This window comes from Convolutriloba macropyga, chromosome 1, assembly GCF_964194025.1.
Source record: "Convolutriloba macropyga chromosome 1, txConMacr16.3, whole genome shotgun sequence".
Classification (NCBI taxonomy): Eukaryota; Metazoa; Xenacoelomorpha; order Acoela; family Convolutidae; genus Convolutriloba; species Convolutriloba macropyga.
Window position 1 is genome coordinate 63,736,658 of NC_134468.1, and position 20,779 is coordinate 63,757,436.

Sequence of the window (20,779 nt, forward strand, 5' to 3'; positions counted from 1 at the left end):
AGTGGATCTACGCTCAATACCAGACTCAGAGAAGATGACTCATCTGAAGACTCTACTGACAGGCAAATCAAGGTCAGCAATATCTGGAATGGGCCATTCTGGACAGTTCCGGGTGCTGCCTTGAGCATTCGGAAGAGGCAACTCTGAAGGCCGCATGTGATTATTGATGCACAGCTGGAGAGTCTTCGCAAAGCAAGTCAGATGAAACCTATTCGGGAATATGAGTGTGAATGATCGGTACGCAGCCGTGAGGAAGCAACGCTTATGTTACGGATGTCTAGGCAAAGGACATGCAATCAAAGATTGTAGGGTCAATGCGTGCGGCATGAATGGATGCATCAAGAAGCACAACCGATTGCTACCTTCAGAAAACCAAATGGACGAGGGCTTTCACGCAGTCAGCGTAATCGCAGGAACAATCAATCAGAGTAACAAAGATACGAGCTTCCTTCAGATATTTCCTGTCTCAACATAGAGCAGTGTCAACAAACTGAACACATATGTTTTTCTCGATAGTGGATAAACGGTTTCATTCATCGATCAAAGTGTGCACAAAAAGTTAGGAGCCCGTCAATCTCCTGGGGAAAAACAAAAAAACGACTACAAGCTGAAGCAAAGCTTCAATCATTTGAGCGTTTTACCCCACAAAAGCTTCAACTTGATAGAAGTTGAATCATACTTGCTCAAGATGCTTATGAGCTACAACGCATATTGGACTACAAGATAGGAACACGAAGTGAACCTCTCGCCGTTCTAACAGAGCTTGGATGGGTAGTCGGTGGACCCATGACGAGCAAAAGAATACAAATTGTTTGTCATTTCGCCTTCACAGAAGATGTGAATGTGGCTGAGAATATCCAAACCTGGTGGGACATAGAAACCTATGCTTCCAAAATCAAAGTCGTCAGTCAGCCAAAGAAGGAACCTCTAGGCACAAAAGATGCTAGAGAGTACGACGTAATTTACAGGCGAGCAGTACGAAGTAGGAATGCTGTGGGGAGAACCAGAGCCTAACCAAGCGAACAACCACAGCTCAGCCTTGGGTCAACTTTACTCACTGGAGCAGAAATTCCAAAGGGACCCAAAACCTTAAGAGTTTGTATCAACGTTCAACAGATACAGGTGCTAAATCCGAAAAAACCTGGCAAAGTAAGACGTGTTTGCAATAATGCATCAAAGTAAAAAGAGGTATGCCTAAATCACAAGCTACTGGCAAGGCCTGATCTGCTACACGAGTTGGTTGGAACGATATTCAGATTTCACGAAGGACCAACAGCCCTGACAGCTGACATCGAGTCGGTGTTTCTACAATTGCAAGTTCCCAAACAGGATAAAAGTCGCTTGAGGTTTCTACGGCGTCCAAGAACTAACTAACCTGTTAAAAATACGAATATCAGCGTCATGTATTCAAGCTACGGTTTCTCCAAATTTTGCGAACCATGCTTACAAGAGAGTGGGACTAGACAACGAAGATGGGTATCAAATTGCAGCAAAGGCAAGACAAAACAATTTCTGCTTGGACGAATTCATCAAATTAGACGAAACTCCTAAGGAAGCAATTGAAGTCCTCAATCAACTGCAATTTCTTCTCGCCCAGCATGGATTTGAATTGAAGAAGTGGATAAGCAACAACAATGTGGTTACCGAAGCAATAACCCGAACACTTGAACTCAATCAGGACACTAAGCAGGTCGAAGTGGAACTTAATACAGAGGGACCTTCAGTGCTTGGACTATAATGGACTGTCACTGATGATAGTCTTCAAGTGAGCAGAGGTACGAACAAGGGAGTTGAAGCAGCTATTACTCAAAGGAAGAGTTCTCCTTAGTATCGTCAGTATTCTACCAATCGTATTGTTCGCTCAATTAAGTGTTCATATGATACGACTTCTGAAAGGCATCTATACTAAGAAAGGACAACATTGGGACAACGAAGTGGAACCTTGTGAGGCAGCAGAATTCGTGAGATGGAAAGAACAACTTCCAATTTTACCAGAAACAAGCATCGATAGAAGATAGTTCGATACAGCGAGGGGTAAAACCAAAATTTATGTGTTTGCTGACGGATCTGAAGACACGATGTATGCAGTGGCCTATCTACGTTTACAAGCAAAAGAATACTCAGCTGACTTAGCATTTGTCATTGGAAAATGCAGAGTTGCCCCGATGAAACATCTTTAATACCACAATTGGAATCGCAAGCGGCAGTTATGGCAGTGATGTTTTAGGAACAGTTAGTCAGGGAACAGGAAATAAAAATAAATAGTAGCAGTTTTCGGTTAGAATTAACAACAGTATTGAAATCGATTCACATTTCCCATCGTAAGCAACAAGTGTTTGTGGCCAATCGGGAAGCTGAAATACTGGATACAACTGATGTTTCACAGTGGAAACATGTGAGCGGTATCAGCAATCCAGCGTACATTAGCACCAGAGCAATAAACATCAATGAACTCAAGAAAAGTGAGTGGCTCACTGGGCCGGCCTGGTTGAAGCGACCAGAAAGTGAGCGGCTAGATCAAGTGAACCCAATCTTTGCCTCAGAAGAAGAGAATATACCTGCATCGGTCCACATGACACAAGCCAACGAAAAGAAAGCGGCTGTTCAGTGGGAACGCTTCAGTAGCTTTAACAGACTATTGAATACAGTGGCATACGTACAGCGAACTTCGAACAAATACAAAACAGTAAAACTCGTAGTCAGCATTGAAGGAAGAGAAAAAGCAAAAGCAATCATTTTCAAGTTAATACAGCAGGAACAATTTGGCGAGGAGATGAAATCACTGACAGCCGAAAACGAAATCCCAAAAGAATGCAAAACCCTACAATTCGCACCCTTCCTAGACGAGAAGGATTTGTTTGAGGCAAAGGCAGAATAGGCAAAAGTCAATTGTACTTCAATGCAAAGCGTTCAAAATTACTACATTGGACACATCACGCAGTTGATTATTCTTGCGAAGCGAGCACAAAGACAATCAACGCGAAGGCACTGAGCTTGTAAGAATTTTTTTCCAGCAGAAGATGTGGATCCCAGGCATAAGAAATGCCTTAAGATTAATCAATAACCAGTATGTTGCCTGCAGAAAAGGCAGAGCACAAACGATAACACCAGTAATGACCGATCTACCCGAAGAGCAGTTAGATGCTTCAACAGCTTTCACAAATTTTGAAGATGACTGCTTTGGCCATCTCGCTGTGAAGATTGGGCGAAGAAACGAAAAGCCATTGTGCTGTCTGTTCACATGTCTAACTATGAGATCAGTGCATATAAAATTTGTACACAGGTTGGATCCAGATAGTCGTCTCAACGCAGTTATGAGATTTATTGCGCGAAGAGGCAAACCGAACACAATCATCAGCGACAACGGGACACTTTTTTGGAGCTGAAGAAGAGTTCGCAGAGTAAATTGCAGCATAGAACAAAGCAGGGATCGAAGAACATCTAATTTAGCAGGGAATTAGATGAAGTTCAACATACCTGCAGCACTTCACTTTGGAGGAGTATGTGAACGATTGGACAGAAGTTGCAAGAAAGCAATGTATGAAGTGTTGGGGAACAGATCAGTCACGGAGGATGTTCTCTCAAATACGATGTGTATTGTAGAGCAGGCTTTGAACGCAAGACCGTTGACTCCAGTCCGTTCAGATGTTAATGACTTAGAAGCATCGACTCCCAATCACTTCCTGCTTGTCAACAAGAACGATAGCTTTCCCTTTCTAGCATGCGCAGAAGAATTTGTTGATCATCGAAAACTTTTTTGTGACAAACTCAAGCTTATTCAGATCTCATTTGAAGCAGATTCCGTAAAGAGTATTTGCCAACGTTGAATAACCGGCAGAAATGGCGAACTGCGGCAACCAAAACCCTTAAAGAAGGCGATATTGTTTGGTTGATCGAAGACAGCGATAAGCGAGGATATTACTATTTGTTTAGAGTTACGGAGACCATCGATGTGTCTGCTACATTTTATCGAAGCCATATAGATTTATTCAATTGGTTCAACTTTTATACTCATTAACTATCATTGGTACGCAATTGTCATATAAGAAGTGAAGCTCAAACTCGAGCTGTCTCAACACCAGCAACACAATACTACGACTTCACATTATTGCATCAGATTCTTTGCGATTGTTTTCACGAATGAAACTGTTAATGACACAGCTTATTCAAGAAATTTGTTACACGATTAACAATCTTCCCATGACATCAAATTTACATTGAAAAGGTGACGTTATAGAAAAGTGTTAACAGACTGTCAAAATCTTAATCTACAACCAATAGGAGATTCATTTTTGACATGTAAACCACGTGCCCATCAACATAAAAGGAGCCTGAAAAACTACCAAAAATCAGTTGAAGTTTGCAATTTTGTTTATATTAAACTGGCATACAGTGCGTATTGAAACTCACTTTCTTGAGTTATAAATTACTTGTTATCTTTGTTTGTTTCTGTAGATCTTATTACTGATTGTACAGTTTTAACTTTAACTTTGATACACTCGAAACTTTCTTTCTGAGGAACAAATCTCCTAAGTAAGAGAAACTTTGTGGAAACAATAAAGTCAGTTTCTCTTCCTGACATTAACGAAGCGTCGTTCATTAATGAATTGCGTTATCGGAGTGTATTGTTATTTTTGTTAGCTTTGATTATCGGGGAAAAACTCTCCGAAGATTTCATTACATCGGAGATAGAATTTATTGCCCTAACCAGTAACTAGGACAGTTATCTAGAGCTCAACGTAGGGGATTTCACAATTTCAATTTAGAAGTTGAGTTATTTAACAAAACTTAAGCAAAATTTGTTTGTTTCAATTTGAATTATTTTGTTATTCTGAGGTAAACAAGTTTGTTATACAGCAAAAATGAGCAATTAGTCATTGAGACTAATTGCGCAATAATTAAAGCAACAATAATCAACAGCGTAGTGGATAATACGGTTCACAAACGTTAACTGCAAATACGTAATATCCGGACAGATTTGAAACCACTGAAACGAACTGGGCGGTGTAAATTTTTCTTGCCATTGATAAGAAAGCAGCCATTACAAAACATTAAAATTAATTAAGCTGGTTGGAAGTGTCAAAAAGTTGAGATCTAACTAAATAAAAATGTTGATAAGCTCTTGACTTTAGTTTTTCTCATACCAGTATGTTCTTAAAACTTGAGCGTTGCCCACTGGAATAGACAAACATAGATTATCTAGTCTGAGTTTTGACTCGTATTGCAGAAAATGTTTGAGAGACCAGTTATTAAGAAGGAATCGTTTGAAGTGTTTTAAACATAGTTTCTATAGAGTCTAGCCTCAAATTTGAAGCTCGTTTTAATTTTTGTTATTGTTTTATAAGGAATCGTTGCCTTGCTGTCCTGAAAATTAGTAGAATTTCAGTAGTGTTACGTATTGTAGTCTCACGTCAAAACCTAAAGCATGTGCTTCTAAATTATTACCTGGCGAGTAGGAATTCATCGAAATTTTTGAACCAAAATGAATCAGCGTTTTTTGTAATTGTATCCCTGGAACCCATAATCCATTCTTTCTGACTGTCACAGTGAATCTCAATAAAAATATCCGTAGAAACAAAATAAATGAGTTGAAAAGTATTCATATTTTTCCTTTTGATAAAACCTGCTTAATTTCTTGTGCAGACAAAGGAACTGTTAACTGAAAAAGTACTTATTAACAGAAATGAGTGAAGTATTTTAGGCACTCTTTTAATCTTCAAAAACTTTATACCAATTTCAATCTTTTAATTTCTGAACCGTTCAAAAGTAATCGCATATTAAACTTTGGTACAGGTAAATAAGTTTTGAAAACTCCAATTTACAACTATGGATGATCACTGAACCAGTCATTTGTTCCAACATTGCCTATATATGCCAATTTTTTCACCAGAAAAACTAATGTTTCTCTATATGAACACTGACTTTTTATGCTTAACTTCAAGGTTTCAGTGTCAATTTCTCTTGTCATAGTGCTGAGCATTCAATCTAAGTCCTTGAAAGAAAGATGAATTATTTCAACAAGACTAGGGATGTGAAAAAGCTGCACCTGCAGAAAAATTTATTCAATTACAATTTTTTGGTTTTTTCCTTTCGTCAACTTTTCGTTCACTATCTTTAGTTTTCCTGTTTGATCTGGATTACTTAGTGATGATCGCCGGAACCAACAAAAAATTAAAACAAGATGGAATTTTGAGCAGGTTTCCTCCTAGGGAAACTTTCACTCCGGGGGAAATGTTTAGTTATCTCCAAAACATTTTTATTCTCCTGCTTCCTGAAATTTTGCGTCGCATTTGGCTGTTTACAATTGTTAAGAAAACCATCCATTAGCAGAAACCGGGTCGCCCCTTCCTAGTAGTCATACAAACATCATATAATTTCCTAGCAGTCATACAAGGATCGCACTAGGAAATAGGTTATTTGTATGACATCAAACATGATCCTTGTATGACTACTAGGAAGTGGCGACCTGGGTTCTGCTAATGGATGGTTGTCGTAAAAAGTTTCCGGATAGAAAACAAATTATTCAAAAGTTTGCAGTGTCATTTTCTTAGATTCGTTTTTTTTAATTTGACGTCATCACGTGATGAATGATACTAAAACTTAAATAATTCCCTTAACAGACTTTTCTACAGATTTTTTACGTTGAATGTCCAATTTTTTCTAGTATTCAAGTTAAAAAACATGGAGCACTGTCAGAAAACAAAGTTTGAAATTGCTCTAACTTCGTTTTTATGGTTCGGATTTTTTTTGCCAACATGGAAGTGTAGAAGGTTCGAGTCACGGAGTTTCGAAAACAATAGAAAAATTAGTAAGTAAAAAGTCATCTTTTCACTAAAAAGTTTCTCTATCGCAACATCAGATGATGAAGTAGTAGACATTGACAGCCTTTCGATTGACAGTCCCGTAGAGTTGAGTTGCGAAGTAGGAAATTATCTGGCTATTGATAATTTCAATCATAAAGCAACATCGTGACTTCGCGTTTTCTACATATAAATTCTTTGGACAAGCAGTGAAATATGTCAATGAACAATATAGTGAGAATTTCTTCGAGACAATATCTTGAAGTTGATTTCTGAAAATTATTTCAGTCCGAAAAGCCTATCATTTTTTCTATTTCAGCGTTAAATGTTTTTCGTTAGTTCGTAAATGAGGGTAGAAAATCTTCTCAAGAGGCAAAAAAATCTTTGTCCTCAACTGTTTTAAAAATAGTACTTCCCTTGATACTTCTGAAGTATATGTCCCCCATAGCTGAAAATGTGTCCCCCATAGCTTGGTATAGGTAAATAAGTTTCGAAAACTCCAATTTACAACTATAGATGATCACTGAACCAGTCATTTGTTCCAACATTGCCTATATATGCCAATTTTTTCACCAGAAAAACTAATGTTTCTCTATATGAACACTGACTTTTTATGCTTAACTTCAAGGTTTCAGTGTCAATTTCTCTTGTCATAGTGCTGAGCATTCAATCTAAGTCCTTGAAAGAAAGATGAATTATTTCAACAAGACTAGGGATTTGAAAAAGCTGCACCTGCAGAAAAATTTATTCAATTACAATTTTTTGGTTTTTTCCTTTCGTCTTGTTTTCGTTCACTATCTTTAGTTTTCCTGTTTGATCTGGATTACTTAGTGATGATCGCCGGAACCAACAAAAAATTAAAACAAGCTGGAATTTTGAGCAGGTTTCCTCCTAGAGAAACGTTCACTCCGGGGGAAATGTTTTGTTATCTCCAAAACGTTTTTATTCTCCTGCTTCCTCAAATTTTTGCGTCGCATTTGGCTGTTTTCTATTGTTGCGAAAACCATCCATTAGCAGAACCCGGGTCGCCACTTCCTAGTAGTCATACAAGGATCATATATAATTTCCTAGTAGTCATACAAGGATCATACTAGGAAATAGGTTATGATTTGTATGACATCATATATGATCCTTGTATGACTACTAGGAAGTGGCGACCTGGGTTCTGCTAATGGATGGTTGTCGTAAAAAGTTTCCGGATAGAAAACAAATTATTCAAAATTTGCAGTGTCATTTTCTTAGATTCGTTTTTTTTTAATTTGACGTCATCACGTGATGAATGCAACTAATACTTAAATAATTCCTTTAACAGACTTTTCTACAGATTTTTTACGTTGAATGTCCAATTTTTTCTAGTATTCAAGTTAAAAAATATGGAGCACTGTCAGAAAACAAAGTTTGAAATTGCTCTAACTTCCTTTTTATGGTTCGGATTTTTTTTGCCACCATGGAAGTGTAGAGGGTTCGAGTCACGGAGTTTCGAAAACAATAGAAAAATTAGTAAGTAAAAAGTTATCTTTTCACTAAAAAGTTTCTCTATCGCAACATCAGATGATGAAGTAGTAGACATTGACAGTCTTTCGATTGACAGTCCCGTAGAGTTGAGTTGCAAAGTAGAAAATTATCTGGCTATTGATAATTTCAATCATAAAGCAACATCGTGACTTCGCGTTTTCTACATATAAATTCCTCGGACAAGCAGTGAAATATGCCAATGAACAATATAGTGAGAATTTCTTCGAGACAATATCTTGAAGTTGATTTCCGAAAATTATTTCAGTCCGAAAAGCCTATCATTTTTTCTATTTCAGCGTTAAATTTTTTTCGTTAGTTCGTAAATGAGGGTAGAAAATCTTCTCAAGAGGCAAAAAAATCTTTGTCCTCAACTGTTTTAAAAATAGTACTTCCCTTGATACTTCTGAAGTATATGTCCCCCATAGCTGAAAATGTGTCCCCCATAGCTTGGTATAGGTAAATAAGTTTTGAAAACTCCAATTTACAACTATAGATGATCACTGAACCAGTCATTTGTTCCAACATTGCCTATATATGCCAATTTTTTCACCAGAAAAACTAATGTTTCTCTATATGAACACTGACTTTTTATGCTTAACTTCAAGGTTTCAGTGTCAATTTCTCTTGTCATAGTGCTGAGCATTCAATCTAAGTCCTTGAAAGAAAGATGAATTATTTCAACAAGACTAGGGATGTGAAAAAGCTGCACCTGCAGAAAAATTTATTCAATTACAATTTTTTGGTTTTTTCCTTTCGTCTTGTTTTCGTTCACTATCTTTAGTTTTCCTGTTTGATCTGGATTACTTAGTGATGATCGCCGGAACCAACAAAAAATTAAAACAAGCTGGAATTTTGAGCAGGTTTCCTCCTAGAGAAACGTTCACTCCGGGGGAAATGTTTTGTTATCTCCAAAACGTTTTTATTCTCCTGCTTCCTCAAATTTTTGCGTCGCATTTGGCTGTTTTCTATTGTTGCGAAAACCATCCATTAGCAGAACCCGGGTCGCCACTTCCTAGTAGTCATACAAGGATCATATATAATTTCCTAGTAGTCATACAAGGATCGTACTAGGAAATAGGTTATGATTTGTATGACATCATATATGATCCTTGTATGACTACTAGGAAGTGGCGACCTGGGTTCTGCTAATGGATGGTTGTCGTAAAAAGTTTCCGGATAGAAAACAAATTATTCAAAATTTGCAGTGTCATTTTCTTAGATTCGTTTTTTTTAATTTGACGTCATCACGTGATGAATGCAACTAATACTTAAATAATTCCTTTAACAGACTTTTCTACAGATTTTTTACGTTGAATGTCCAATTTTTTCTAGTATTCAAGTTAAAAAATATGGAGCACTGTCAGAAAACAAAGTTTGAAATTGCTCTAACTTCCTTTTTATGGTTCGGATTTTTTTTTGCCACCATGGAAGTGTAGAGGGTTCGAGTCACGGAGTTTCGAAAACAATAGAAAAATTAGCAAGTAAAAAGTTATCTTTTTACTAAAAAGTTTCTCTATCGCAACATCAGATGATGAAGTAGTAGACATTGACAGTCTTTCGATTGACAGTCCCGTAGAGTTGAGTTGCAAAGTAGAAAATTATCTGGCTATTGATAATTTCAATCATAAAGCAACATCGTGACTTCGCGTTTTCTACATATAAATTCCTCGGAGAAGCAGTGAAATATGTCAATGAACAATATAGTGAGAATTTCTTCGAGACAATATCTTGAAGTTGATTTCCGAAAATTATTTCAGTCCGAAAAGTCTATCATTTTTTCTATTTCAGCGTTAAATGTTTTTCGTTAGTTCGTAAATGAGGGTAGAAAATCTTCTCAAGAGGCAAAAAAATCTTTGTCCTCAACTGTTTTAAAAATAGTACTTCCCTTGATACTTCTGAAGTATATGTCCCCCATAGCTGAAAATGTGGTCTAATATCATTACATGGTCTACGTGGTCTAATTATATCACCCATTTTTTTTAAAAAAAAATACGTCGCGTTGCCCACATTGTCTCCAATTTGGTGCGGTTTCAACCAATACTCTAACAACTAAGCGTTGAGAACACAAAATTGTTGCAACACATAAAAACGAGAAAATTTTTCAGCTGGTTGTAACTACACAATTTACAGTGATATAACACCGCTAATGGCATTCTTATCAAGTTGCTTTAATGTTTTAATGAACTGCTAATTGAACGCTACACAGGTGCATTTGACCATGATTTCATCAGTATGAAAATCATAGACGTGATATTCGGCGGCAGGAACATAATTAAAATTGACGTTTTGAGATATTACAAGTAAACAAACAAATTAAAGAGTAAAAACAGTTGATATGGTTATAACAGATAGTGTAATGAGATTGGAATCGGGCCATATCAAGAAATTCCTTGCAACTTTAAAGTTTTCTTGAGTTTGCTCAAATTTCGCTTGGTTTGTAAATCGTTAGGATCCAACTCCAAAGCTCTGTTGTAACTGATCAACGCATTGTCGTAATCCTTCAACTTTTGACACACTACACCTATAATAGAAATGCTTTCATTGGTAATATGACAGAATAATTTATTCAAGCTGCAGCTACAGCAGCTAGTACGAGTTGCCAAATTGATGAAGAACAAACGGGTCTAGGAAATAAAACCCCGCGAAAAAAAACACCTCATTTTAGATGGGAAATAAACACCCACCATAAAATTGGTTTTCGGTCGTGATAATTTGGTCAGTTGTGATAGTTTCAAATCAAGACCCACGGGCCGCGAAGGCATGGCCATGGTTCACGAGGCATGGCAAAATGCGTAAATCTCAGTTCAACTCGCAAAAAAACACTTAATTCGAACCAATAAGAATAGATTTGTTTTTGATCTATTGTTCCAATTTTGTGGTTTTCAATTTTTTGTCCTTATTTCGATCTGCTGTCCGGCCATCGGTTTGAGATGCGTGTTTGGGGGTTTGATTCTTATCTAGAATTAAGCGGTTTTTTTTCCGTGGATTTCATCCCAAACCGGAACACAAAGTTAAGCAGCCACATAACATAACTGGAGCAAAATGAATCTTTGGGCTGTAATCTCATTTCAGAAATTTCGACATAAAACCAGCCAGATTTATCAGCCTTTTTTGCTCTTCAACAAGCACAAAGACACCCTATTTTAGCTACAGAACGAAGAACATTTTGCCATTCACTTTTTGACTTTCCGGCTGTTGTATGGTGCCTATTGGTTAATTCACCAAATGCGGTGAAAAACAAAACTACGAAAAATTATTTAAAATTCGAGCCCTATTATCTAGAACAAAATATTAAATATAAATATTAAAAAAGAACATAAATATTACCTAAAACCAAAAAAGCCAGCAAAATAGTTCTTTAAACGCACAGCACCATGCAAAATTTATTTTGCATCAATAAATTTACAGTCAGCGTTTCCGAAGAAATTCATTCTGACTTCCTCAGACCATTTTCTGAATCAAAACCCTTCATTACCCCTTAACTTCATCAAAAAAATAACCTCATCACGCTGCCAATAATATTAGAGATCATTATTATCAAAAATCGCAAATAATTATCACGCACGAGAATCTTATTCAATTGTCAGAATTTTCGCGAACGTTTCCCTATACTTTAAAATACGCGAAATAACGGAGAGAATTGTCAATTTTTTTAAAATAAATATTGCATATTATAAAAATCTTGTCACATTCACCAATTTCAAACCAATTGATACTACTGCCTGAGACAAATTTTTGCATAACAGAAAAATGCCAACATAGATATAAAGAGGATTGGAAAAGATTACAAATATCGTCGTATAGAAATGACTTGGGTGTGAACTGAAAGTAATGAACAATTTATATTGAACGGCAAAAGTAAGTTAGTACCCCCTATTTTCACGAAGTAAAAATTCATTTTTGAGGCAATATTACACCAACTTAAATCAAGTTTCAAAAACAATTTGTTACACCATTGATCTCCTACACCATGCCTATGAAATTCATATAAAACAATACGTTCCCTTACCAGAAACCACAAAGTAAAGTTGATAAATTTCGTCCCAGTTTCTCAGTTAAAAAAAGTTTTCACAAGATGTGATATGTTTTCAGGTTTGTTCAACTATGGCTAAGTTTGCACTTGTCATTAGAGAGAAAAATGTGATTAAATTGTGATCGTGTGACATTCTTTTTACTATGAAACTTGGATGGAGCTAATCAAATTCTCATTATGGTAAGTGAACGTTGTGTTTTATCTAAATTTCATAGGTATGCGAGGGACTAGTGTAGCGGATCAATGGCGTAAAAATTGCTCTTGAAACTTGATTTTAAGTTGGAATAATACTGCCTCAAACACTGAATTTTTACTTCGTGAAAATAGGGGTGCTAATTTACTTTTGCTGTTAGTATAGCTATTGATTAGTAATCCCTGACAAGGCAAATCGTTTACTTCTTGGAGCGTGATCAACAAATAAGAAGACGTCGAAAAAAACAGAGCGGGACAAAACCTGAACAACAAATTTTCAAAAACTTACCTCGAAATAAATAGGATTGGACTTAGAAAACAACCCAGAACAAAAACAATCAAGAAACTTTTACAAATAGCAAAAATCTAAGTCAAATTATTGGACGTGAACAATAAAAATTAACTCGAGAAAAAAAATTGTTCAAACACCCTTTGCCAAACTTGAAGAGAAAGTTTGCTCTCATTGCGAAAAATTTAGCAGCATTTCAAAAAGCGACGTCAACAAAACCACTATTTTCTCCTATCTCCACTCAATTCTGTTCATTAACAAAAGAAATCTTGTTTTAATACAACTCGACAGATAAAAAACCATAAACACCCTTTGAGTCGTAAAACGATAGCGCACTCGATACAATTCAAATTCTTTGAATTGTAGGAAAAACAATGCGACCAATACTAACCTCGCTATTGCTTCTCGGCTAGCCTATTAAAGAAACTGCAACAAAGAAAATAGTTATGAAAATGTTTTACTGATAGGATAGTCTTTTTTCTTACCCAAATTAGCGTAGTAGACTTGTACACGTGGGTTAATGGCGATAGCTTCCATGTATAACTGTTTACTCTCCTCCAGTGAGTAACTGTAGTTCTTAAACATGTACGCTTTGAGAGCCAGCAGCTCATGAGATTTGGGTACTGCCAGGAGAGCCCGGTTGATGCGTGCTACAACTTCCTTCTCTGTGCGTGAATATAAAAACAGCATTGTTATCATAAGTACCCGTAATCGAAAAAATATTAACTAATATTTGCAAAAAAATATTGAATTACTAATTAATTTTTGTGCCTTCTTGATTTATGTTGGGTACCCAACGTGAATCAAGAAAGCACAAAAATTAATTAGCAATTCAATATTCTGATCATGTGGAGATATTTTTTTGCGAATATTAGGTAATATTTTTTCGATTACGTGTACAAGTTCCCTTATCAAAAAGATCCGCAGTGCAATTTTTTAAAAAAATTATTTCATTGAATTGTCTTAAAGTATCAAATACTGCTGTTGCTGTCACAAAACTGGAGTGACGTATTCCTTGCCTGAACTATTTCGGACATGTTGTGTAGACTCTGCCATGTGAATATACTGTATCCAACATTGTACATGGGTGGGGTCCTGTTTGAGACACACTTCGACCGCTTTCTCGCTCTCCTTCTTCCGGCCCATTCTCTTCAGCTGCAAAAAAACAGTTCCGAATCTCAGAGTAGCATAAAAGCATAATTTAATACTTTTTGTGTTCTTAGCAGCGAGTTGAGACAAAATTTTTGCAATTCAGATAAGGCTAATTTTTGAATTCGATTGTGCGGTGCACAAATTAAACATTCTCAAGAAGGCCGAGATAATAAATGGATAGTCTAAATTTCACCTGTTCTCTATTTTCCTTTTCAGTCAATCAAAAGCTGAATTTTTACCAACTACTACTAAGTTTTTTTACACCAGAATAAAATTTCTGAGAACATTTCTTTCATTGCCGAATTAATTTGTCAATCTTCGAGGAGTCACTGTTGTTTAAACGCGAATTTAAAAAATTACTTCAATAAACAACTAGAAATCATCTCGCTTTCACTTTTATCCCATGCACTGATTGATCAGGGTATATTTCAGCTTAATACAGGTTGTTGGGAGTATTACAAGCAATGAATACACGAATTGAGAACAAAAAGTCGCGCTCTTGATTAAGTGTTCAAACATAATTTGGCTATTTTCTGTTTTTGCCTCCCCCCGTCCTATATAACCAGTCTGTTTGCACCCCCAAATATGTATTTTTTCATCCTTAGAGTTTTTAAATCCATCAGTTTAGTCAATAAATTGCAGGTATCGGTAGACGATTGGATGGTTTTTGTTTCCAGTTGTCAAAAAAATTAGTGCCATAAAGCCAATCCTATTAAAGATAAGCGCGAAAATAGTTTTAAAAAGACGCATTATTCGTTATATGCCTAGATTATAAGAAAAATCGAATTACTTTAAATGTTAATTTAAAATTTTCGCAGCATCATTAAATTTTAAGTGCCATTTGTGCATAATTGCATACTTAAATGTATGAAATGAAAACAATACGCTATAACACATATAAGTGGAGGTGCAAATTGATGTGTGTGGGACGGGGGCAAACAGAAAATATTCCAGAACTTTGGGAGCTCAATTTTTGGAGAAACGTTATGAAAAGGCCTAAGTAGTATTCTTCTTTTGCTATTTCTTTGCACTTTGAAAAGTTCTACACACTTCCACTGTCCAAAATTATGCAGATAAAAGAAGGAAACTTAGCGCCCATAATCCATATAAACAAGGAGGATAGGTAATGTACGTTTGCAAATAATCTTCCAACCCACCGAAACAGTAGAATTTGAAAAGATAAATTTGTTTATCTAAGAAACTTATCCTGATTATGCATTCAACATAGCTATGCATTCATCTGTACAAGAAAGCGCTGATCATAAAAGATCAGAATTTTTTTGAAACAAAATTAGATAACTAGAATTTCATCTTAAGAAAGTTCAAATTTATTGCACGTCAATTTTATTGCAGAAAGTTCAATTTTATTGCACGTCTTTCCTCAGCCATGTTCCATCATCCAATTCAATTATGCAAAACATTAATAATTTTTGGAGGGCTTGACGAGAAGTCATAAATAAAACCAATTTTATTCTGAATAAAAGCAGGTGACTGTCGAAAAAAAACAATTTACAAAGAAAAAAACGTGGAATATCTTGCCTAGCTCTCTTAAACTGTGTGTGGTATTTTAAAAAAAAACGTGTATACCTACCCACTACATACATCCAAGTTCAATAAAAAGAAGACCGAAAACGTCGTTAAAAATGTATCTCTAGCTGAGAAAACCCACCATAAGGTCAAAGATCTAAAAAAATTTCTGCTTGCACTTAAAACAAAGGGCAGCTCAGATTTTATTTTTTACATTTGCATTCGTCAAAACTCGATGGCTGCGAAAAAATGTGAAAAACAGAAGTGATAGCAGACTTTTGAGGAAACTCAATTTTAACTTAAGATTAAATTTTCAACTAATTGTACACGTTTGCCCTAACACTAACCAAAAATTTCCAATTTCTGATCAATTACTAGCAAATAGTCAAGAAATTTTTCAATAGGTTGCAATAAGAAGACCTATAAAGTTCTTGGCTCTCAAAAACTAAAAAATGGTACGAATAAAATGTGTAGGTAAAAACATTTTAGAGCGCATTATGCTATTCTATACTGAATACTCTAAACCATTTGAAACATGATATAAATCCAAGGGGCAGATTTTGTTGTTTGCTTGATACAACTTCGTGGTGTCGACTGGATGAAAGTAACCAAGAACGCCGATACAAACTCACTATTTGAAATCATCATTTTTTGTAAAGATGCTTAGTAGTGCTACTTTTCAAAAATTTTAAAAATTTCAATATTTTGAACTTTGAATCTTTTTCTTCTGAATATTTTTTCATTTAATTTTTGAAAAATTTGAGAATCTTTTGCAAAACATTAATATTTTGAACTTTGAATCTTTGTCATCTGAATATTTATTCTTTTAATTTTAGTCATCAGAAGTTGCTTTAATTATTTCAGAAACAATGCGTAACGCTAAGACAAAATAAAGAAAAGGTGAAAAGGAAAAAAGATTGGCCAGAGGTTTTAGTTGCGTTGAGGGGGTCTTACGACCTGGAAAAGCAGAAAAAAATCAAAACTTTGGCTCTCAGCTTTCTCGAGACATCAAAAAATGATCATGATTAATTGAAGATTGATTTTCTGGCCTAACAACTGTCAGCCGAACAGAACTCCAACAGGTTATCCCTCATCAGTCGAGCATAAGCAATCAAACAATCTTCGAATATATATTAGAAATTTTATTTCGAATTCTCTTCCCGCGCAATTTTTCATGTCTTCGCAGCATAATTAATACGATACCGAATCTGTTACATTCAATCTGAGCAGTTTTTGTGTAGTCTTGAGCTAATTGACTGAATATACCATAAATCTTTTAAATTACGTCTCTTTGCTTAAAAGTAACATTTAATTTTTTTCTAAAAAAATTAAAAAGAGTTCTTTTAAAATCTCTCAAAAACTGAACAATATGTAAATCAAATTTTATCAAAATCCAAACAAGGAATTTTTGCAAGAACATATATATCTCATGTTGCCTGCAAACATTTTGCCAAAAAAAGAGAATTTTTGGACAAAGAGGTGAAATTTTTTTCCACACCTTTTTAACCTCATCTCGATATTTAAAATATTCTATTTGATGTTATTGAATAGCTAGCTATATTTGAATAACTGAAAAACCATTTGGTTGTAATAGAATGCTCAAAGCAAATAGTATTTTACATATTTTAAGTAACAATTTAGGTTCTTACAGTATTTGAAAGGTGAAAAGGCGAGAAAGGCGAAGAAAACTTCAAACAATTATCTCCTCGAAAAAATAAAATAATTATTATTTGTGGTGGTTGGGTTCACACCTGATGCAAAAAATTGCCATAATGACTGGCTACCCTAAAGATGAAAAGAACTCAAATTGTTTGCAAATCAATACACGAAGTAAACTCTATTTTGAATTTTCTATTTAATTTTCTAATTAAAAAAGCAAAAAACACGATGCACAAAAACGTTAAAATAATGGGCTTTCGGCATTCAGATCCAATAAGACCCAAAGCGATTTTAGGTTTCTATTCTATTTTTCTATCCTCTTTCTTTCACAAAATATAAGAAGCTACTGAAACCAAAAAATCAGTATTGAAATTCCCTTATTTCAAAATAAGCAGTTTTCGGAAGCATTAGATGAGAGCGTAATGCATCACATGATACTGACCAGTCGTGCCATATTGAAGTAGCAGTCAGGGTAAGTGGGTCGCAGACTCACAGCTGTGTTGTAGGCCAATTGAGCTTCCTGGGAATATCAAAAGGAGATTTATTATGTCGATATTAAATAGGCTACTAATGTAAATAAAGACGGGTCCTAATTACATCTCTCCAATATTGTTGCAACTTTAATACTTATTACGTAGATATGTAGATTTTATCGGCCAAATTGAATTTAATTGTTCGACCTTTATTCAAGAGACATCCGACACTAACTTTGTCAGATCCAATATCTGCCAACGCAACACCGTAGTTCATCCACGCAGTTGCAAATTTGGGTCTAAACAGTTAACAACATATCATTCTTGAAAAGTTTGTACAACTAACCAAATAATTATGTAAATTTTTATCTGCGCGACTGTCGCAGTAACTCCAGTAAAAATGTGTGATTAAAATATGATTTCGCACGCAGAGAATTTAGGGCGGACTTTTCAAGTCACCACAAAGACATTTGATAAGAGGATGGCACAAATTTGTCACATAGAGTGACCAATGTCAAAAATTATTAGTTGAAAAATCAAGTTTACTCGCTAGCCACTGCGTGTGATAATTTCTCAACTGCCTCCTCAAGGTATCCCTGTTTGTAGAGGAGGTTTCCCAAGTTGTTCAGCAGCTCAGGGTAATCAGGGTGCAACTGCTCTCCTTTGAGGTATAGAGCCAGAGATAAATTAGCATTGGTTTCTTGGTTCATCACGGCCAGGTTGTACCACGGCTACATATAAAAATGAAAAAGTACGAATAACTCATCAATAATACCTTAAACGGATATTAGTTCGGCGCAATCGTAGTTGATTATAAATTTTTAGAAACTAACCGGTTAGTCAACGATCAGATGCCCAAAGTAACAACGCTTTATAACTCTTCTCTTCTATTGGTACTTAAAACAAATCAGACCTTTTATCAACCTTCCCTTGAATGGGTGAGATTTTTTTTAAAAAAAGGCAAGAATAATCCCGCTTTTGTAAAATGAAGATGAAATAACTTGGTACACGTTCTATTTATGCTCTTTGTACTTTCTACCTTTTAAGTTACTTAAACAAAAAATGTCAACAAAAAATTAGCCGTTTTTAAAATTCTACAACAATTGTGTTGTATATTATACCAATTGTTCTAAAGATTATTATTATGAAAAAAAACTGCTCAGTAACTTAGTGCCACTTTTGATCGGTCTGATCTGCAATTAGTAACGCTGAGCTATATCGGCAGTTATCGCCAACAAGTCGCCAAACTATTTTTTGAGATTTTCGATAACCTAAATTAATATACAGGATTTTATTTTCAAATGCTGCGGTTGCGTAAGTAGCAAAAAACGTGGTCCGGGCTATCAGTGGACTTCTGCATCAGATCACAAAAAATTCGTTTTTTTGTCATACCCCTTATGCAACTTGCCTTAGCATTAGAAGGGCAGACCTTGAGCGCACTTTGGTACAGAAGATGTTCATTGTTCCACTCTTTGCATCTCTAAAATCATAAACAAGAGACTTGTTAAGATCATATAAAAGTTGGTGCTTAAAAAATGTAGGTCAACAGCATGGGGGGCTTTAAAATCAATGTAACGGAGATACGATCAAATTAAATGCATCGCAATTAAATGCATGCCTCTTTCAGAGGCTCATAAAAACGGAACGATAAAAAATGATTGAGTACTTACCATGGAAGATTTCACAGCGTACACAGCCACAATAAACGTATACAAAGTTGGCAGTACCTGAAACAGAACTTCGTTTGTCAATTAAATAAATAGTTTTCTAAGAAACTGCATCTTGCTCACTTCATTCCTAAATGAATTGAAATCATGTTAACTGTAAATAACGCAACTTAAAGTTGAAAATTTTAACTTGTCGATGCTAGTCATAGCGAATGTTAGTAAATTGAATATTGATGGCTTATGTTTTAAACAACACCTGAAACAGACTAAAATGGCGCCGAAAGTGGAGCATTTTCATACTAAAAAAACAAACGAACACAACAAGAAGGGCTCAAAAATCATAGGCGGTCCCAAAAACAATTTACTCCTGTTGAAAAGAAAACTTTTAAAATTCAGTTCCAAAAAATATTCATGTTACCCTATCACGTGTAGATTATGACAATCTATAATTGATATTGTTAAAACCCTTAATGTGGCATATATTATAATGGACAGTTTCAACCCTCTCAACCCTTTTCAATGCAATGCTGAGCATAAGGTCGTTCGCATATGCTAATGAAAACAAAATTTTTGTTCATGAGGGTAAAAGGAAGCAGATGCAGATGAGTTATTGAACAAGTGAAAGAGTAGGGGATTCATTGGTACCTACCTGATTCGGCATTTTATATTGTGACAGTATGTGATGCATGTAGTCCATAGCTAAGACTGTGAGTAGGCAGAATGGGATAGAGGGAATGTAGAGTTGTCTCTCTGCTAGAGTGAAGCCCACTGTGAATAACAGGTTGGAGGCAGGTATGAAAGAGATGGATCCAAACAGGAGACAAAATAGAACTAGGAACCATCTAAACAAAAACGGCAATGCCCAGGACCAAAATCACTCAATAAATGTTCCACACTCACCTAGAATTTCATTTCACAATACGTTTGATTTGTCCATGAAAAGTGAATCGCTTCAGTTTAAGCTACATTTGATTACGGTTTCTTAAAACTATTTCAATGCGACGTGAAAATGGTCATCTGAAATGTCCTGTCACTGAGGCAAAATACTTGAAAAAGAAAAGGTAAGCAACAAACGCATATAAAAGAAACCGGCACAAAAAATCTGTTATTTGGTTCAATGATAAGAGAGGAACCAACTGAGAGGAAACAACTTTTTGAAAAAAAATAATGTCAGAATCATTTTTGTCTGCTCTAAAGACTACCAAAGTAGCAGAACTCAGAACGGTCCTAGCATAAGGAGGGTGACGATAACTAAAACGCTTCCACCACAACAACTCGAGCTACACAACATTTGAACAAGTTAAACATGACGGCTCTTATGATTCAGTGCATGAGACAGAAAGTTCCCACGTTTATATATGTCAAGATACAAGGCATATTACATTTGGTAGTAGATTAATCAAACGTTAGCATTTGCTCTACTTTTGTTTTGACATGCTGCAAGAAAGAAAAATTTAGCTGAAAAAACGCAG

General features: G+C 35.5%; 2 protein-coding genes across 4 annotated transcripts in view; one reads left to right on the top strand and one right to left on the bottom strand.

The window, feature by feature from the left end:
• The window catches only part of LOC142341528 (33 kDa inner dynein arm light chain, axonemal-like), a 110,884-nt gene that overhangs the window by 14,170 nt on the left and 75,935 nt on the right, over positions 1 to 20,779 (top strand). The window lies entirely within an intron of this gene.
• LOC142341517 (protein O-mannosyl-transferase TMTC4-like) overlaps positions 10,582 to 20,779 on the bottom strand; it is a 114,754-nt gene continuing 104,556 nt past the window's right edge. Inside the window, exons 8-16 of one of the 2 annotated variants that reach the window (XM_075392518.1) lie at positions 19,957 to 20,149; positions 19,311 to 19,367; positions 19,070 to 19,120; positions 18,187 to 18,371; positions 17,876 to 17,939; positions 17,610 to 17,687; positions 13,849 to 13,984; positions 13,315 to 13,494; positions 10,582 to 10,836 (exon numbers count right to left, since the gene is read on the bottom strand). In XM_075392518.1, coding sequence (XP_075248633.1) covers positions 10,694 to 10,836; positions 13,315 to 13,494; positions 13,849 to 13,984; positions 17,610 to 17,687; positions 17,876 to 17,939; positions 18,187 to 18,371; positions 19,070 to 19,120; positions 19,311 to 19,367; positions 19,957 to 20,149 — 1,087 coding nt within the window. In that variant the 3' untranslated portion in view covers positions 10,582 to 10,693. Of the gene's footprint in view, positions 10,837 to 13,314; positions 13,495 to 13,848; positions 13,985 to 17,609; positions 17,688 to 17,875; positions 17,940 to 18,186; positions 18,372 to 19,048; positions 19,121 to 19,310; positions 19,368 to 19,956; positions 20,150 to 20,779 lie in introns of both variants that reach the window. The other variant, XM_075392508.1, reaches the window with a different exon arrangement.